The 18,933-nt window shown below is 34.4% G+C and overlaps 1 protein-coding gene across 2 annotated transcripts in view; it reads right to left on the bottom strand.

The window, feature by feature from the left end:
- Positions 1-3,534: 3,534 nt before the first annotated feature.
- si:dkey-220k22.1 overlaps positions 3,535-18,933 on the bottom strand; it is a 108,314-nt gene continuing 92,915 nt past the window's right edge. For both annotated transcript variants that reach the window (XM_087253582.1, XM_087253581.1), the window contains exons 5-6: positions 16,321-16,590; positions 3,535-5,522 (exon numbers count right to left, since the gene is read on the bottom strand). In XM_087253582.1, the coding sequence (XP_087109708.1) occupies positions 5,077-5,522; positions 16,321-16,590 (716 nt within the window). In that variant the 3' untranslated portion in view covers positions 3,535-5,076. The remainder of the gene's footprint in view (positions 5,523-16,320; positions 16,591-18,933) is intronic.

The raw sequence follows: 18,933 nt of genomic DNA, 5'->3' as shown, positions 1-18,933 counted from the left end.
CAATAGCCGTCTGGAAATGCAGGATTGTGCAATTATTTAGCAAACCTTTTATTTCAACGTGGTAAACTACTAGTTTTTTTTAACTAGTTTGTTGAACAGTTTTAAGCCATCAAATCTTTAAAAGGGTGTGAAATAGTTTAATTCAACTTTGTAATGTCAATTTATACCAAGCTTTATTGTTGTAGTTGGTGTTACAAGAAAAGGTGCTCAGCTATAGCACTGATTCAATAAGGAGGGCAATGATGTTGTATCCCATGTCTACTGTACTTTTCAAATGTGTGTGTGTGTGTGCATCATGCATCACACACCAAGATTATTTTGATTGCATATTTACCAAAATACATCCCTCAGTTACATTCTCGTCTTGATTTTATTAGTCAAGAAAATGTCAATATATTTTTGTTATAGTTGTTGATGTCATCGCTTAATTTTTATTTAGTTTTCGCCTTGTTGGTCACAAAAAATTATAATGAACATTTTTGCCAACAAAACCAACTGGTTTAGGGTTAGGTGCATGTAATTATGCATAATTAATTTTACATGGAACATGTGTAACAAGGACACCCTAAAAGTATTGCCTATATAAATGCACATTTCAACATAAAAAAGTTAATGTCATTAACAAATTGGTATATTTACACATATGTATCAGTGTAATTTGATATTTAGATACACTGTAAAAAATCCTGGCTGCCTTATATTTTTAAGCTGAATCAAAACAACCTTATGAATACATTGAACTTATATTATGTTAAACTGACCTAAAACAGCTTACATAACTCATAAAATTAAATTAGAAAAGAATTAACTAAGTTTAATAAATTACAATGACCTAAAAACATTTGCTGTCATGACTAATTGATCACATTTTTTTTTTTTACAGTGTAGTATTGTAATAAAGTTCGTTGTTGAGGGAAGAAGAAGACAGGGTCGGCGATTCAGGTAAGCAAATACTTTATTTATCTGTAAATGCCACCACACATGTATCGGTGTATGTGTGTGTGTGTGTGTGTGTGTGTGCTCTCTCCTCTCCCGACTGCTCCTCCCGTTCTCCTTAAGAAGGGAGTCTCTCCGGCCCAATCACTAGAAAGACAGGTGTTATTTATCATTTCTGAATGACCCGCTGATTAGCCGCCGGGCTCCTAGCATGCTCTCCCCCCTTATTGGGTGTTCGATCACGCTTACCTCTCCACAAGTATATTTAGTTGAATAATAAATAGAACTCCAGTTAAAGACATACAGTTGAAGTTGAAATTATTAGCCCCCCTTTAAATTGTTTTAAAAATATTTTCCAAATGATGTTTAACAGAACAAGGAAATTTTCACAGTATGTCTGATCAAGAAAGTCTTTTGTTTTATTTTGGCTAGAATAAAAGCAGTTTTTTTTATTTTTTTAACACCATTTTAAGTACAAAATTATCAGCCTCTTTAAGCAATTTTTTTGGATAGTCTACAGAACAAACCATTATTATACAATAACTTGCCTAATTACCCTAACCTGCCTAAATAACCTACTTAACCTAATTAAGCATTTAAATATCACTTTCAGCTGTATAGAAGTGTCTTGAAAAATATCTAGTCAAATATTACTTGCTGTCATCATGACAAAGATAAGCTAAATCAGTCATTAGAAACAAGTTATTAAAACTATTATGTTTATAAATGTGCTAAAAAACCTTCTCTCAGATAAACAGAAAATAAGGGGGGTCGACTTATAATTTAGGGGGGCTAATAATTCTGAATTCAATTTTACATTAATATGTTTTACTTGACGGGATGTTACAACTTTCTGTCCACAAAATCATGTACAGACGTCTTTTGTGTAAGAGTTGGGGTGGTAGTTTAAACAGAGTGATTGCCTCAGTTCAGAGGTTTTATTTATTTAATGTGAATGTTGGTGCACTTCAAACATAAGACATTGACTTTTATGACAGGAAGTTGCACAAGGAACCTATACCAAGTTTTAGCGAGCAAAATGCTAATGCAACATTTTTATACTGCTGTACATTTGTATCACTGTACACATTGAAGTTAGTGAGTTCTCTTGTATGAACACAAACACAAATATGTAAGCATTTTAAGTTTTTTTTAATTTTGAGAAGTTTTCAGGATATATTTTGTAATTTTGGGTACATTTGGTCACACCCATTTAATGAATGACCCTGTTAGAATACAAAAGTCTTTTTATTTCAAAATTATTGATCTTGGCATTCCAGAGATTTGTACAACACTGTTTATGCTCAGGTTAAAAACTCAGGGCTGGTTGCATTTAATATATATTTAATAAATAATATTAAGCTTGCCTGATAGCAGAGGTTCTTGAGGCAAGGTTCGTCAGAATGAGGAAATTGTCTCCATTCACTCTGCACACAGCAAAGGCACAATGACCAGGAATAAAAGAGCGCACTGACTGACTGCTGATAATTAAAGAGCGCCTTTTTCTTCATTCCTGTATTTCATCTGTTTGCAGAGTTTAATTAAAAAAAAAATCTTTTTGACAAGTTGTTTTACTATAGTTTATGACAGAAAAGTTCTAATTTGGCCATCTTCTCTTAATCTAAGCCTTTTTAATGTCCATGGCATGATTTATGCACGTGATGTATGCAACATGTTTATATTAGTTTATATTGTTTACGTGGTGGATATTGCACTCTCTTCCTTTTGCTCTCTCGTTAACATGCTTAAATACTTGCGCTATACATGACAATATAAACGTTTTTTTTAGTCCTTATGTATGAAATTTAAGGTCTGGGACTCTGCTAAAGTCTGTTCTGAAATGACAGCGTCAGACTTGAGGACATTCGCGATGGTTCTTAATGATCCACGACTCGCATTGACAGGTAAAAAATTCCATCTACCTGCTTACACTGCTGACACAATGTCAAAGATCTAATACATAACGGATAAATTTTCAACATATGAACAAGGCCTGAACCTGATTTGAATAAATTGAAATCCATGTGATTTTTCCTGTTTACACGCACATGCGCCATATATCATCTATGCCACACAGAAAAAAAAAAAATCGGAATTGAGTCACTTGAACCAAGCAGTGTAAATGCAGCTAAAAGGTGGTGTTGTAGTTACAATTACCTGCCGATTTTAGCCTTAGCACCACCAAGTGGTCAAACTACATCATTTTGTTTACTGTTACCTCAGAAACCTTTTATAATTGTTTTGTGCCCTACCCCTAACCCAATTGAAACTTTAACTTAATAATAATAACCAATTCGTTGATAATCTCGCTTCAAAATAATCTTTGATTTAGTTAAGACTGGGTCTTGGGTTATGCCAGATGGGAAAACTTTTGTTCAAACTGGCAGCATCATCATGCTGGTTGGGGTGAGACATAGTCATATTATAGACCGGGCAGTTCAATTTAGAATCTCTCAAAAATGCAGAATGTGAATCTGTAAATGAAAGACTGAATCAGAATGTGTGTCTTTGAAAATAAAAGTAGAAATAGGGTGTCAGTACTCTAAAAGAAACCATAATAATAATAATAATAAATAATAATCATAATAAAAGCACAAATTATATAGCAAAACTGACTTTTATTGAAATTCACAGAGTTAGTTGTGAATGAAGTGCATCATGCATACAGCACAATGCAACACAATGTGTTAAGACACTTGTGACGTTAGTCTCTATGTGTGCGCGCAAGTAAAATGAGACTCGTCACAACACGTACCAATACGATAGCAGCCTCCTCAAGACAACTATTCTGTACATCTAATATTTACATCATTGTATTTCAACATACATCGAAGGCCGACCGCTTCAGGACTGCGCAGATGGGGAGGGAGATAAAAGCAGATATTGAGTGATCTGAGATACAGACAGACATGATCTATTGCTCAAGTTTGGGCCTTCCAAGAAGAACTCAATCATTCACACCCTTTTTATGCCGTTTACATCACCTGATATATTTCCTGCCCACTTAGAATGGAATTCCAATGCTCAGCGCCCATAAACATACTCCCACACACTCAAACATGTGCACTTATTCATTCACTTAACCATTCACTCAACTTGTTTTAGCCTGTGCAAAACTAATGGCAGAGACTGATTACTGTCCTGTAGACATAACAGGCATTATTGCTCGTCTGAACATATTTCTTCGTCTGATCATATTTGTTGCCACACAATCTGACTGACAACACACATCATCAATCTGAGCGAGAGGTTCGTCTAAATAAATTAACCAAAACTGCTAAACTCTTACAACAAGACTGTTGCGTCAAGTCCATGCAAGGCAACACAAAGTCACCAAGGAAAATCTGGACTGAGGAGAATTTCCTGAAAATAAATAAAGCAGGTAAAAGTTCATACACCATCCTGTAAATCCACTAAAATCAAGGATAAGTCAGGCTTTCTCCATCTGAGACTGACACATCGATCCTCTTTGGCCTGATAAAAACAGATCATCCCTCCTTGGGATTTGCTTGGTCAAGAAAGTGTCTGCCAAAAAACAAATGCAGAAGTCCATCAGTATTCTCTATTTCCACTGCATAATATGCAGGCTAGCTCTCTACGCCAGGTCTAGTGTGATGCCGCCCCCTAAAGTCCTGCACATATAATAGCATACTTGAAGCAGAACACTAAAATCGGTGTGGTTTGCATGATCCATCCTGAGTTTGTCGAAATGTAGCATCCTCCCGTGTATTAAAAAAATCCACAGCATAAACAAAAGAAACGAGTCAATAGACGTAACTGCGTGTGTGCGAATGTGCAAAAAATGCTAATAAGCAGATGCATTTGATTGATCTCTTCACACACGATGAAATATCTCTCTCTTATTTCTCAAGTAGAAACGTTTCAGTGTTTGGTCCGTCACACATGTCTCCTCATTCTTTAAAACAGGAGGCAGGATGTTCCACTTGGCTTTTCAGTTGCCTTAGAGTGTTCCACATTTATAAATTTCTCATCTCTGTTGGGAGTGCTTGTGTAAATGTTTGTTTTGTGTCATAAAACTGATCTCCTTTTTCCATCAGTAAAAAAAACAACTGGGGTCCACATATCCACAATCTTCCCAGTGTCAGGCATAGCAGCCTAGTTTCTGACCATAAACACCAGTTATACTTTATACAAACTTCCAGGACCAGTTAAAGCAAGCTGTCCGTTGCCCATGTCGCTCACTTCGTCCTCTAAAAGCCCTGAAATGTCAGCGTTCGGTATGCTGTCGTGATAGCTGCTGAAGCTAATGTTGTCCTCCTTCAGCTCAATAGTCCAGAATGGGGCGTTCAGTTTGCGGTTCTGGTATTCTCTGTAAGTGTAAACACCACCCACCACCGCCAACAGAGCTATCACTACTATGATGATGACGGCTAGGATGATAATGTTGAACTGGTTCCAGGGAAGTGGCGTGACTGTTGTGGTGGTGGTGGTGGTGTTGGGGGTTGAGCTGGCCAGGCTGCTCAGCAGAGCGGTAGTGCTGGTGAATTGTGTTGTAGCATTGGGGCTGGAGGTCATGGTGGTGTAGAGAAACCAGCCGGTAGTGCTTGAAGGAGTAGTGTGGACAACTATGGACAGGGTGAGAGAGAAAGAAGGACAGTTTGAGACATTACATATCTAATATACAACGTTTATCCAGAAGAATTGAATTCATTGCACTCCAGTGGTTTTGCAGTGATATGGTGTGAAAAGCAGGGTTTCCTGCATGGCTGCTACTGAAAATGTGAGTTTGCAGTTTGTGCTGAATGTGGTGAGACGAAAAGGCTGAGCATCCTGACATAATAGCAAAGAAAGCATGTCTTTACACTGATTTTTATATTACTTTGTTGGTGGGTTGCATGCAAAAAAGAAACATAAACCAAACTAATAAAAACCAAACAAATGAAAACCAAATAGGGTGTTTCCAAATGAGTATGATTCACAACTCTCAGTTGACAGTTCTTGCAGTAACATTGAAAAGGTTACTCTTCTGAATCAGCATGACAGATGTTTTGCTGAACCTCTGACTCACAAGCTATCATTGCTTTCACTTTCTCTAAGAAAGAAAGGAAAAAAATACAGTATATGTACACAAACACTCACACATCGATATATGTTAAAAAGTAAGAGAGCAAATGTAAACTCTGCAAACTAATGATGTTGTTAAAAAATACCTGCATTCAGAAGTTTATTTTCCACACCAATAGAAGTTTATTTTTGAAGTTCTAACTTCAAAAGTGCTTATCCATCCATCCAGCCATCCATTTATTTATTTATTTATTTATTTATAATTATTAAACAGGAAAAGATTAAAAGATAATCGGGCCTGACTCAGTATGAATGCTGTTTTTCAGCAGGTTCTTGCTCTGCAGAACATAAAAACAGACTGACATCTCATCCATCAACACAGTACAAACAATCACCAAACATATAAAATAAAGAAAAGCAGGCTACTATCTCAGTGGCTACAGCGATAGTTGACCATCAGATGACGAGCATGGGATTTTTAAAAAAGTCTCAGTGCTGGTATTGTTTTGAGATGTTGTGGGATCTCATTCCAGGCTTTTGTGAAAACATAAAAGAAAGGTCTTTGTCCATAACAGTTTTTAAAAGCCAGCACTGGCAAACATCCATTTGTTACAGATCTGGTGGAACGATCCGTCCTTGTGCTGAGTTTTGGTACCAAAGCACAAAGGGCTGCTGAGGTAGGGCTATTTAAAATTTGATAGTACAGTTTAATACCTGTGTTCATACTGTAGTTTTGAAATGTTAAAGCCTTAGAAAGTGATAGAGCAAAACAGTGATGTGTCCATCCAGAAAGTCTGTTGTGGATTTATAGGCCCTATTGTACAGTCTAGCTATTGGCTCCAAGATATCGTTTGTTGTGAGAGACCAAATAGGCAGACAGTAAGAAAAGGTAGACAAGATTATGGCATGCAGATAAGTTTCTGAAACAGAAAAAGACAAATTTGTCCTAATTTTGCCATAAACAAACAGCTTTTGTTTCAGCTTTTTATAAACATTTTGAACATGGTTACAATAAGTGAGGTGAGAGTCCAGACTGATTCCCAAATATTGATATGTGGATACAATGGAAAGTTTTTGATTTGAGAAAGTGAGGAGATGGGATATGGATAATTTTCTCCTATAGGTTAATAAAAGTACATACACTCTGTTTTCTAAACCTTAATAGTCAAATGATTGTCTTCCATCCATCCATCCATCCATCCATCCATCCATCCATCCATCCATCCATCCATCCATCCATCCATCCATCCATCCATCCACAGTATCTATCTATCTATCTATCTATCTATCTATCTATCTATCTATCTATCTATCTATCTATCTATCTATCTATCTATCTATCTATCTATCTATCTATCTATCTATCTATCTATCTATCTATCTATCTATCTATCTATCTATCTATCTATCTATCTATCTATCTATCTATCCATCTACCCAGATCTTTAGATTTCTTTAAAATTGGTATTTATCAAAGAATGAAAATGCAAAGCACACTGCAAACAAATAAAAGAAACAGAAACGACAAATAAAATGCCACTGAAAGAGAATTCAGATGAAGGGATTGAAAAAGAGCGAGAGCAGTAAGAGCATGCGGAGGGCTGATCTAGTGTGATGCACAGAACAGATGCCGCACACTGGAGGAAGGTTCAGTGGCAGGAGCGATTCTATCTGTTCAGCACAACAGACAATGTCACACAGTACTCGGTGTACATAAAGACTAAAAACCTACCTCAGAAAACATGAGGTTCATTATGCTGTTTTATTTTAGCAAAATTCTAAGTATACTTTTATAATACTTTCATTTTTTAATTGGATAATTCACCCCAAAATGGAAATTTGCAGTTAACTCAACCTCGAGACATCCGTGAGTTTTTTTTTTCTCCAGTAAAAAATGATAAAGCTTTTTTTGAGCTAAAACTGTGATGCTTAGTGATTCATAAAATGAAAGTCAACACTTTGAGAGTCAAAAAAGGCACAAAAAATATTACCAGTGCCTGCTGATGATACACTGAGGTCTTATAAAGGAAAATTACCATAAAACTGAATATTATTACAGTGATATTACCTGTATTACCAATATTAAGCCACAGTGTCTGCCATCAGTCCTCCTGAGTGAGGTTTACTTCACAATCAAATCATTCTTTTGAACTAAATCCTTTTACAGAACTGGATGAACCAGTTCACCAAGTCAAACTGACCCATCTGAAACAGTTTGCAGATTGAGCCTGCACAAACAGAAGTTACCCAATCAAAGTAACTGTCTGGCTTGTCTCCTTTTTAGACAAGCCAGACAGTTACTCTGATTTAAACAGCCAATATAACTGTATATATGACTCAATAATTCTGACGAATGAGTTACTAAAAAATGAAATCAAGTAGGTATGCTCATAATAACAGATTCACTGTTAACCGAAAGGGTGCGTTTTTTACTGATTAATGATATCAGTTAAAAGGTTAAAAAATTTTATGTTTAGTATTCTTTTTAATTGGCTGCATAAACGTGCAAAACATATTTGTTAATTTACGGGATGAAAACACGTGCAACCACACATGCCTACAGACATTTTTTGCCAAAGAAGCAAAATGGAAGAAGAATATTGCTGGTCAAAGTTTGACACGATGTTGATACAACCAACAAACAAACCTTATTTCCGTTTGTAAATTAACAGTTATTAACAGTTCTTATACAATATCTATTTTTAAAATAGCCAACATAGTCTATGAATCAAACAAATTCAAAGATTTTTTTTTATTTTTGCATAATGACAACTCTGAACCATAATGAAGCTTTCATTTTATAACTTATAAAACACGTAGGGAAATTAATGCAATATCATATGTAAATAACAAAATAGTTATATGCTATAGGAGCCTATAGTTTACAAAAAGTCAACATATGAGCCTGGTCATTGTCTTTTATCACGTGCACATGAACCATGAGTGAGAGAAAATAAAACCACACAAAATCTAAGATAAAACCAGACGTTAAAGACATAATCTTTAAACTAACGACTTCTATTAAAAATGTCGACAGAGGTTTGTGCTATAATAATAACAACAGCAGAGCATTAATTAAATGCATATTTTCCGTGGAGCAATCGATTTGAGGTAGCCTAATATTTTTATTTGAGGAAGAAAAAAACATATGATGGGAAAAAACAATTTATGGTGGTTCTTAAAAAAGATTCAGTCAGTGTTTTTATTTTGTAATCTAAATTTGTGATTTAAGTGAAAAATATCTATGGCAGAAGTTTTTATTTATTTATTTTTTCTATGCTGTTGGAAATGCAGCAGGTGCGTGAAGATGCTGTTTTTATGTCCTGTTGTTAATATGTTTGCATGTTAAAATAAATTAGTATTTTAAAATGCAATATTTAATGTGTCAGACACAAAATAGACATCAATTATTTTGTTTAATTAAATAATAATTTATTATTAATCTGACCAGTTAGAGGTTAATATGCGGTTAATGAGCGGCAGTTATCGGGATGGCAAAATTAACCAAAATGAGCATCCTTTAAATCAAGCATTTAAATTAAGGGGTGAAATTAAAGTGTTTGTGTAAATGTTTTTACATTCATGTAAAAAAGTGAATTAGTAAAGACCAGTTTATTCACTGTACATGTTTTAGAAATGCAAAATGTCTGTATCATTAACGGGTGTTTTGATAATAAACATGGGCCAAAATTTGAAGTTGATCAAAAAAAAGTGTATTGAAAAATACTGTTGACTACTACAATTGTGTATGCTACATCATTAAGTAAATAAGTAATCATTTAAAGTTGTGCATTTGGTAGATGCTTTTATATTTAAAGTAACTTACATTGTATTAAATGTACACATTTTGTCAGCTGTTTTATGAGAATCAAACCCATAACCTTAGTGTTGCAAGTGCCATGATGTTCTATTTAATGTTGCTTAGTTAAGCGCCCTGTCAATTACTTTGGCACATCATCCACATTTCATTCATATTTAATCAAATCCGCATTTAGCACTAATCAAATTCAAGTCCAATGCAATGTATTGTGGCCAATTTTAGCCATTATTGTACGAAAGGTTCTGTACTTACCATCTGGCTAATTTGGAATTTCAACATACTATAATTTGGGATATACAAATTAAAATTTGAATACTATTTAGGAGGAATGGTATGCAAACTGAGACGCAGAATACAAATTAATATAATTTGCATATGTTGTTCTGTTAGTTTAGCATTATATGAGGATAGTATCGGTGAACGGCAACATGGTGGTCCTGTAGCAGCAGAACATCTGGAGAAGAAGGTTTTATTGTTGGCTGAGGGGAAAGATTGACAAAAAGAAAGAGCAGATTTGGCTGATGTACTAAAATGATAAATCATTTTCATCCTCCTCTTTCCTCATTCCCCCTGTGCTCCATGCTTACTGTTTGTCTGCTGGACTAAGGGTGCCTTTGGGAATCAAACTCTTGTGATATGTCCTCCTACAGTACGCTAGTGGTAGAATCATACAAACGGATGTTGTGAGTCAGAAACCTTATCTGGGATTAGTCATTTAACAACACATCCTCTCTTCCCCTTTCTGAAAACCACAGCCATTTAACACGCAAACTATTAATACAACTATTGCAATCAAAAGTATACACTCTTCCTGCTCACACAGCAAATCTTGGAAAGCCGAAAACCATCAAGATCCTCATGATGCAACACTGTACGTCAATGTACGGTAAGAGATTAGCAAAACTGAAACTGCAGTGAATGCATGGAGAAATTAAATCAACATGTCCATGACACACACAGAGAGAGAGAGAGAGAGAGAGAGAGAGAGAGAGAGAGAGAGAGAGAGAGAGAGAGAGAGAGAGAGAGAGAGAGAGAGAGAGAGAGAGAGAGAGAGAGAGAGAGAGAGAGACCCAAATACACCACGACTAGAGAAATATTTTCCCCCAATTTGAAACATTGATCAGTTTATTTTTTAATTTAAATGACTCAGAAAAACTTTACCATATACTCGGAGAGGACGAATTGACATTTAGACTAGCTGCAAAATATGTATATACCCTAGTACACACCATAAGAAATGGTTAATGTAAACTCATGTATCTTATTTAAATAATTTAAACTTTTTATTATTATTATTATTATATTTATCAAATGTATTGTTTTTTTGAGTTTTTTTTGTGTGTGTGTCATTATATATTATCTGTATTACTATTAATTTTTCAATGGTTTTAATGTTTCATATTTGAAGTGCTTTGGCAATACTGTACTTAATGTCATGCCAATAAAGCAACTTGAACTTGAACTAGAGAGAGAGAGAGAGAGAGAAATACAGTTCATTATTATTTATTATTGTTTTATCCTAAAAATTGGTTAAATATACTGTTAGTTATTGTGTTTTCCCCCTTAATTTGATAATTTGTTTTCATGTATTGCTCAGGATAATTGAGTACACCCCATTTTGAAAATGAATATTTTTCTCCATTTCTCAGTGAATCTAGGCAATGTATTTTGGTGCATTTAAACAAAACAGATTGATTAAACAGATATATTTATTAAAATCATATTTTAGTCACCAAACATATTAAGAAATTGAAAGATAATGCAATTAAATTCAAGCTAAATGTTGCAAAAAAAACCCCAAAATTTCAGCTAAATGTTTCATTTTTAACATTTTATTTCTCTTTTATAAATGAAAAAACAGATTTCTCTTTTATAAATTTGTATTGAATATTTTTCTATAACATTTACTGTAAATTTAGGTTTACTAGTTTTTAGGCCGTTATTGTAAGTTATTTTGTTAGATTAGCTTTAGATTTGGCTTAAGTACTGACTAATCTAATGTATATGCACAAATATAATATTTCATAGCTTCCTTTTAAAAAAATATGTATTAAAAAAACAGACTTGTGAGGGGTGTACTATATGCAGAGCACTGTGTATCATTTGTTTTCATGAGAGCCAGTGGAGAAAACTTTTCTCTTTCATCTTTTTAAACCTCATATAAGTTTTTTTCTTTCTTATTTGAATATGTATTTATCTAAATTATAATTGTGTGTTTTGATTTTGTTCAGTTTTGTTTTTTCCTTTTCTGTATGTATTTACACTACTCAAAAGTTTACACTAGGTCAAAAGTTTAAGGTCAGTAGGATTTTTAAATGTTTTGAAAATTAGCTTCTGTTGCTCACCAAGTCTACATTTATTTAATCAAAAATACAGTACAAATTGTAAAATTTTTAAATGTTACTGATCTATAAAACAATTGTTCAAAGTAGTGGTTAATATAATATAATATCATATAATAATATAAAATAAATATAATAATAAATAATAATTAATTTAATTGATTTTAAAGATGAATTTTCAGCTTCATTATTCCAGTCTGCAGAGACACATGATCCTTCAGAAATCACTCCTATATAAATTATTATTATTAATTTTTTTTTTCGGCTTAGTCCCTTTATTAATCAGGGGCCGCCACAGCGGAATGAACCGCCAACTTATCAAGCCTATGTTCTATGCATTGGATACCCTTCCAGCTGCAACCCATCACTGGGAAACATCCAGACACAACCATTTACACACACTCATACACCACAGCCAATTTAACTTACCTAATTCACCTGTACGGAATGTCTTTGGACCTGTGGGGGAAACTGGAGCACCCGGAGGAAACCCACGCAAATGCAAGGAGAACATGCAAACTTTACACAGAAATGCCAACTGACCCAGCCGAGACTCTACCCACTGCGCCACCACATCACCCCATTATTATTATTAATATTATAATTAATGGTAATCGTAATAAAAGCAATAATGACTAGAGTGATCATTTCTTCTACATACAACAAGAAAGGAGTTATTAATACTTTTAATAAACATTTAACAATTTATCTCTTTTTTATTTAATAAATGCCACCTTGATAAACAGTATAATTTTCTTAAAAAGGAAAAAGAAAAAAAAACTGACCCCCAACTTTTGACCGGTAGTGTATATATTATATAATCATTCTGATTTTATTAACTGTTTATGTAATCTGCAATGCTTTGGCAATACTTGATGAGTCATGCCAATAAAACACTTGTCTCCAGTACAAGTCAGATACAGTACATTATGGCCTGTTCATAACAGGGATAATTATTGAATTATGAATTCTAATTAACGATGTAAATTTTAAATTTAAGATTTCACACCACAGTTCTAATAACAGTGCTACATGGAGACAATATTAGTGAAACCAGTATGAGAATAAGTTGTTTTCCAGCTGTTTAAACATTAAAAATTGACAATCGCATTTACATTCCTTTAAATTACTAGAACCACACCAGCTACAGTATCTACACTACCCTTTTGCTCGCCTGAATTGATGCAGTGTTCCATAATATGAAATATTATGGCCTTTACTTTATTAAGCTGCTTTGACACAATCTCCATTACAAAAGTGATGAAATTGATAAAAAAAACTGTGACTTTTATCTTTAAAAAAACAAATTAAGATTATTTTGAGTGCTCTCTGATGCTGCATAGACAGCAAGGGTCATATTATATTACATTTCCAAAAGAACGTCTTTAAAAAATCCATGTGTCCTCAGTGATTCAGCTGCAATTTTATGAAGCGACAAGACTACTTTTGTGATTTCCATTTTCACAGAGAGGATGCTCTGCTTTTTTTGCCCAGTATTACTTATACAAACCAGAATATACATTGACGTGCGCTGAGGTTTGTGGCTGGGGAGGCATTGACACTTTCAGAGTCAGATTTACAAACATATCCACCTGATATATTTGCCAACTACCAATTTTGTTTTATATCTCATATATCACCATTTTTTCTATACACATAGCAGGTATATATTGGTCCAAGGAAGAATGTAAAATGTATAGCGGTTCAGCATGCCTCTAAAAGATATCCATCTGGATGCTTCAGACAGCCTATAACATGCGACACACACAGCACCATGGAGGCTGTGCAGGTTCTCTCTCTCTACTGCCTGCCTCACCTCATGTCTTTTCAGTGCGGCTGTATGTCAGATCCTAATACTAAATAAGTGATATTCGTGAAATACATTACAATTATATGGAAAATGAGGACACATAATAAAAATGTCTACAATGTATAAAAAAAATTTAACAAAGCATTACATTGATAGCATACACAGAGTAAGCAAAAGGCATGCGCTCAAGCCAGTTTGCAAGGGATTGTGCAGTCTGATGTGAGGCACAGCTTGGGCTGCCTCACCTCACTTCCTACGCTGTAACTGAACAGAAAATAAAACAAAATACAGCGATTTTGATTATAAAGTAATTGGAATTATTTGAATCATACAGAAACTGCATTTATAGCACAGATCAGTGGACAAAAAACTATTTTATCAATAGTATACATCTCATGATGGCAGGTGAGGATAATGACTAACCGCATGTCCCTGATACAGACATCAGCAGGCTGATATATTGCTCTCATTAGTGCATATCAAAAACTGATATTAAAGAGAAGAAATTGTTGAATAAAATCCTTGTTTTTTTTAGTTTTTTTTGTGCACAAAAACATTCTCGTAGCTTCATAAAATTACAGTTGAACCATCAAGGAGACATGGATTTATGAACTATCCCTTTCAAGAGTATTAGCATTTAAAGTAGCAGATGACAGAACTGCAGCATGCTCTTAATTAACAGAACATTACAAGTTATTGTGGATGGTAATGTCTAAACGGGACATTTACTTATCATTTGTCTCACAATACTCTTTTAATGCTAATTTTATTCATAAAATCTAGAATGGAAAATGTTTGTTGACAACCTTTTTTCATGAAGACATGATGCCATCATTAAATAATTACTGTGACTATATCAACATGCAATATTGCTGACAAAAAGGCAACATTTAATAAGGCAATACTATTTTAACATGCTTGTCGTACAAGCTTGTGGTTGCCAGATGTCAAGTCAAAATGTTATAATCAGAGACTTTCTTTTAAAACAAGTTTTGCTTAATTTTTCTAATGTGGCATGGCGCATTTCACTGCAGAAACAGAACAGATAATCAGATATTATCAATCATCTTTTAGATATTAGCAATTACTATAGAGGTATTATGTTCCAATTAATGTGTAATAGAGCACAAGCCTCTTGCACTGTATGTGATTAAATCTAAGATTAAACCTAGTCAGTGATGAACTTTAATTAATGCAAACATAATTCACACTAATTAACTATATAAATGCTCTTGAGCAACACATATGTAAGTCTTTTTGTTGTAGTCTTGAAAAAATAACATTGATGAAATTCAGAATTATTGGAACAACAATTAGGAATTTCACAGCTTTTCATTATGAAACATTTTGTGATGTAAAGCAGCGGTTCCCAACAGGGGGTTGCGGCCCACAAGGGCCTGGCGCAGTAGATAGTGCTGTCGCCTCACAGCAAGAAGGTCACTGGGTCGCTAGTTTGAGCCTTGGCTTTGTCAGTTCAGTTGCCGTTTTTGTGTGGAGTTTGCATGTTCTCCCTGCATACGCATAGGTTTCCTCCGAGTGCTCCGGTTTCCCCCACAGTCCAAAGACATGCAATACAGGTGAATTGGAAAGGCTAAATTGTCCGTAGTGTACGAGTGTGTGTGTGTGTGTGTGTGAATGAGTGTGTTTGGATGTTTCCCAGAGATGGGTTGTGGCTGGAAGGGCATTCGCTGCGTAATAACGTGTTAGATAAGTTGGCTGTTCATTCCGCTGTAAAAAAAAAGGCACTAAACCGAAAAGAAAATGAATGAATGAATGAATGAATGAATGAATGAATGAATGAATGTATTGAAATTTATGACATTAGTTGGCTAACAATGGTGTTCAGAAATGCATCACTAGGTGAGTTGTTTGATTTGGGTGGTGTTCACTTGCACTGGTTCGACAAAAGCGGCCGTTCCTTGCGCCACCTGTTGGATATTGCGTAAAGCACAAGCATTTTTGTTTTTCAAAATGAAAAGGCGGCCTTTGCTGCTGCAGCACTGTGTGTGACTGCGTGTGACAAATTGCAGCACTACGAGTAAAGAAACGCATATTCTCAGTGGCTACATCTGTAATTCACAATACTAAATAAGGTATAAAAAACATTAAAAAACAGGTGTCTAAACTGACTGTTCTTATGGATGGAAAAAGCGATGATTCAGAAGAAAATCAATTCTCCAGTCTCAAACATTAGAAATCATCAATCAGAGCAAAATATTCTTGATTACAGCTTTAAGAGCATGGCAAAAAATGACAATTTTTATTAACTGAAATGTTGCCATTTGTAAAAAAGAAACCTGTGATATAAATGAATGATACCAAAGTCCTATTATTCCCACACTCCTATATCATCACTATGCATTTTATCTGAAATGAATGTCAGTCACCTGTAGGAGTGCAGTTTCTGGCAAGCGGGTCTCCGGTGAAGCCGTCTGCACAGCGCTCACAGTGTGGCCCTGTGCTGTTGTTGATGCAGCTCAGGCAGTAGCCCGTGTCCGGATGACAGATACGAGGGGACAAGCGGGGGTCTCCGTTCCCGCTGCAGTTACAGGGCAGGCATATGCTGTCAGCGTTGTAGAAGCCATCACTACACTGCTCACAGTTGGGACCCTGGTACTCTGGCTTACACTGGACACAGTAAGGCTGGCCCCTTGAGTCTAAACACATATGGAGAGAGAGAGAGAGAGAGAGAGAAGAGAGAGAGAGAGAGGAAAAAAGATGAGAATGAATTAAAAACACAGAATATATATACACTTTAAAAATTCAAGTACACTGAAAAAAAATGATTTATTGGATTTATTAATTTTTTAAGGTAAGTTGTTGCAATGTGGGCTAAATTTAAACAAGCAAATTAAGTTTACTTAATGAGTTTACTTAAAAACATTATCAAGTTTTATTTATTTGAATTCAGCCCATATAAATTGTTTGCAACCACTTACCTTAAAAAATAGTAAATCCAATTAGTCATTTTTTTTATGGTTATTAAAGTTATATTTAATGAAATCCCAATAGGACTTCTGATAGACTGCCATTTTGAGACGCAGAGCTCGTTTTGCCACCAGATGGCAGAATGTTTTAAGGATGAGAAGAGCAGCATGGTCTTTGTTTATATTAACCTATATTGAGTGTTTGGATAAAACCATTAACCTCTGGTCATTTTTGCAGTTAAAAATCGCATATCCTTTGTATACAAGTTTAGATTAAGGGCAAAACTTGATATATAAAAAGGCCCATTATTTCTTAAAAAGATAGTTCACACAAAAAAAAAATAAAAATAAAAATAAGAAAGAAAATTCTGTGTGCATTTACTCAGCCTCAACAAGTTACGTTCTTCTCTTGACCTTTAGCATTTTTGGTTATTATTTTCCAACATTTTTCAAAATATATTTTTTATGCTCATTATAAAAAAGAAACTTAAAGCTCTGGAACTACTTTCATTTTAAATTATGATGACAAGACATGCACACAAAGAAAAACTACTGCTAAAAGTCTTCACCAGAACGTTTGCAATGAAAAGCAGGAAGTAGATAAACAAACTGAACGGTAAATACAAACATGTGCTTCAAAAACCTGCTTTGCTTGAAGACAACTCATTGTGAAGATGAACATCAGATAACGTTTGGCAGATGAATAAGAGAACTGCCGTTTGTCGCATAAACGAGTGAAAGATGATACTTTGCATTTGTCCGATGTCCACAGGTAGCAGTGTTACAACATGACTCAATGCATAGGTGTGTGTGTATTTTATTTCTAATACAGTTAACAGCACAAAAATACTGTCTTGAAAGTGAACCCACAGCTCTTCTGTATTCATTGGTCAGAATTATCACACAAACGGTGGATGCTAATAATAAACGAATAATGTGACCTGCCACTGCAATTAAACTGCTTGCAACCAAATGTGACATCATAAAATCAGCATGATGATTAAATGACTGCTGGGAAAGCACTGAGGAAATACTGAAACATTTATAACATACTTTATACGTTTTCTTAAGTACCTGAAAGCAAATAGATAAACACTGATCATTCTGAAGAGCAATTTCACAATGCAGGACAATTTCAGCGTCAATTGGATATCATCTAGTGCTCATTTATAGTGAGAAAAAAGGACTAATGAGCATGAAGAGGTGATTTTAAAATCAATGATGAGCACAACAACTTGACTATATAAAAAACTCTCTTTTTTTTAGGCAGAAGTACTTGGTAGACTGAGACAGAATCTGTTGTTTATTAAATTTTTCTGCACAGCGTTTTTAGAATCATTTATGGTTATTAGTCAACACAATGGTTTTGAATCTTAATAGAGTAAATATTATTTTAATTAAAATTATTCCTGTGATGGCAAAGCTGTTTTCAATATCCATTTCTCCCGTTTTCAATGATCAGTCCCATGATCATTAAGAATTCATTCTAATACGCTGTAATAATAATAATAATGTCTAATAATATCTGTTGCTTCAGAAAAAAAATTATCTTATTTTGATTCCTATTTATTATCAGTGTAGAAAACAGCTGTGTGCTTAGAGTAAATTATACATTTCAGAAATTAACAAACAGCATTTTATTTAGCTATCTTTATTTGATATTTGACATTCTTGCTGAATAAAAGTTTTTAATTCTTAAACAGAGAAACGTAGCACCCCCAAACATTTATATGATATTATAAAGTACAGTAGTATGTACTGTATATACAGTAATGACTTCACAAAGTAAGAAAATAGACATAACCTGCTTACTGTTATCTAAACATTTGAGATATAAAAATGATGGTATGGTACATTCTTCAGCTTTAATGTCAGAATTCAACAAGTTTAATTCATTCACTATTCATTCATTTACTGAACAAACTGTCATTAAATATGCTATTCTTGCAGTAAAAAAAGGCAATGCAGTTTTTTAAAAGGGCACCTATTTTAGCCCTTTTTCAAGATTTAAAATACACCTTTTGTGTCTAAAGACTGTGTCTGTAAAGTTTCAGCTCAAAACACCCATCAGAT

This window comes from Danio rerio, chromosome 5 (assembly GCF_052040795.2).
Source record: "Danio rerio strain M-AB ecotype USA chromosome 5, GRCz13ab, whole genome shotgun sequence".
In the NCBI taxonomy this organism is placed as follows: domain Eukaryota; kingdom Metazoa; phylum Chordata; class Actinopteri; order Cypriniformes; family Danionidae; genus Danio; species Danio rerio.
Note: the sequence above shows the minus strand (reverse complement) of the source record. Positions and strands in the feature narration are given on the sequence as shown.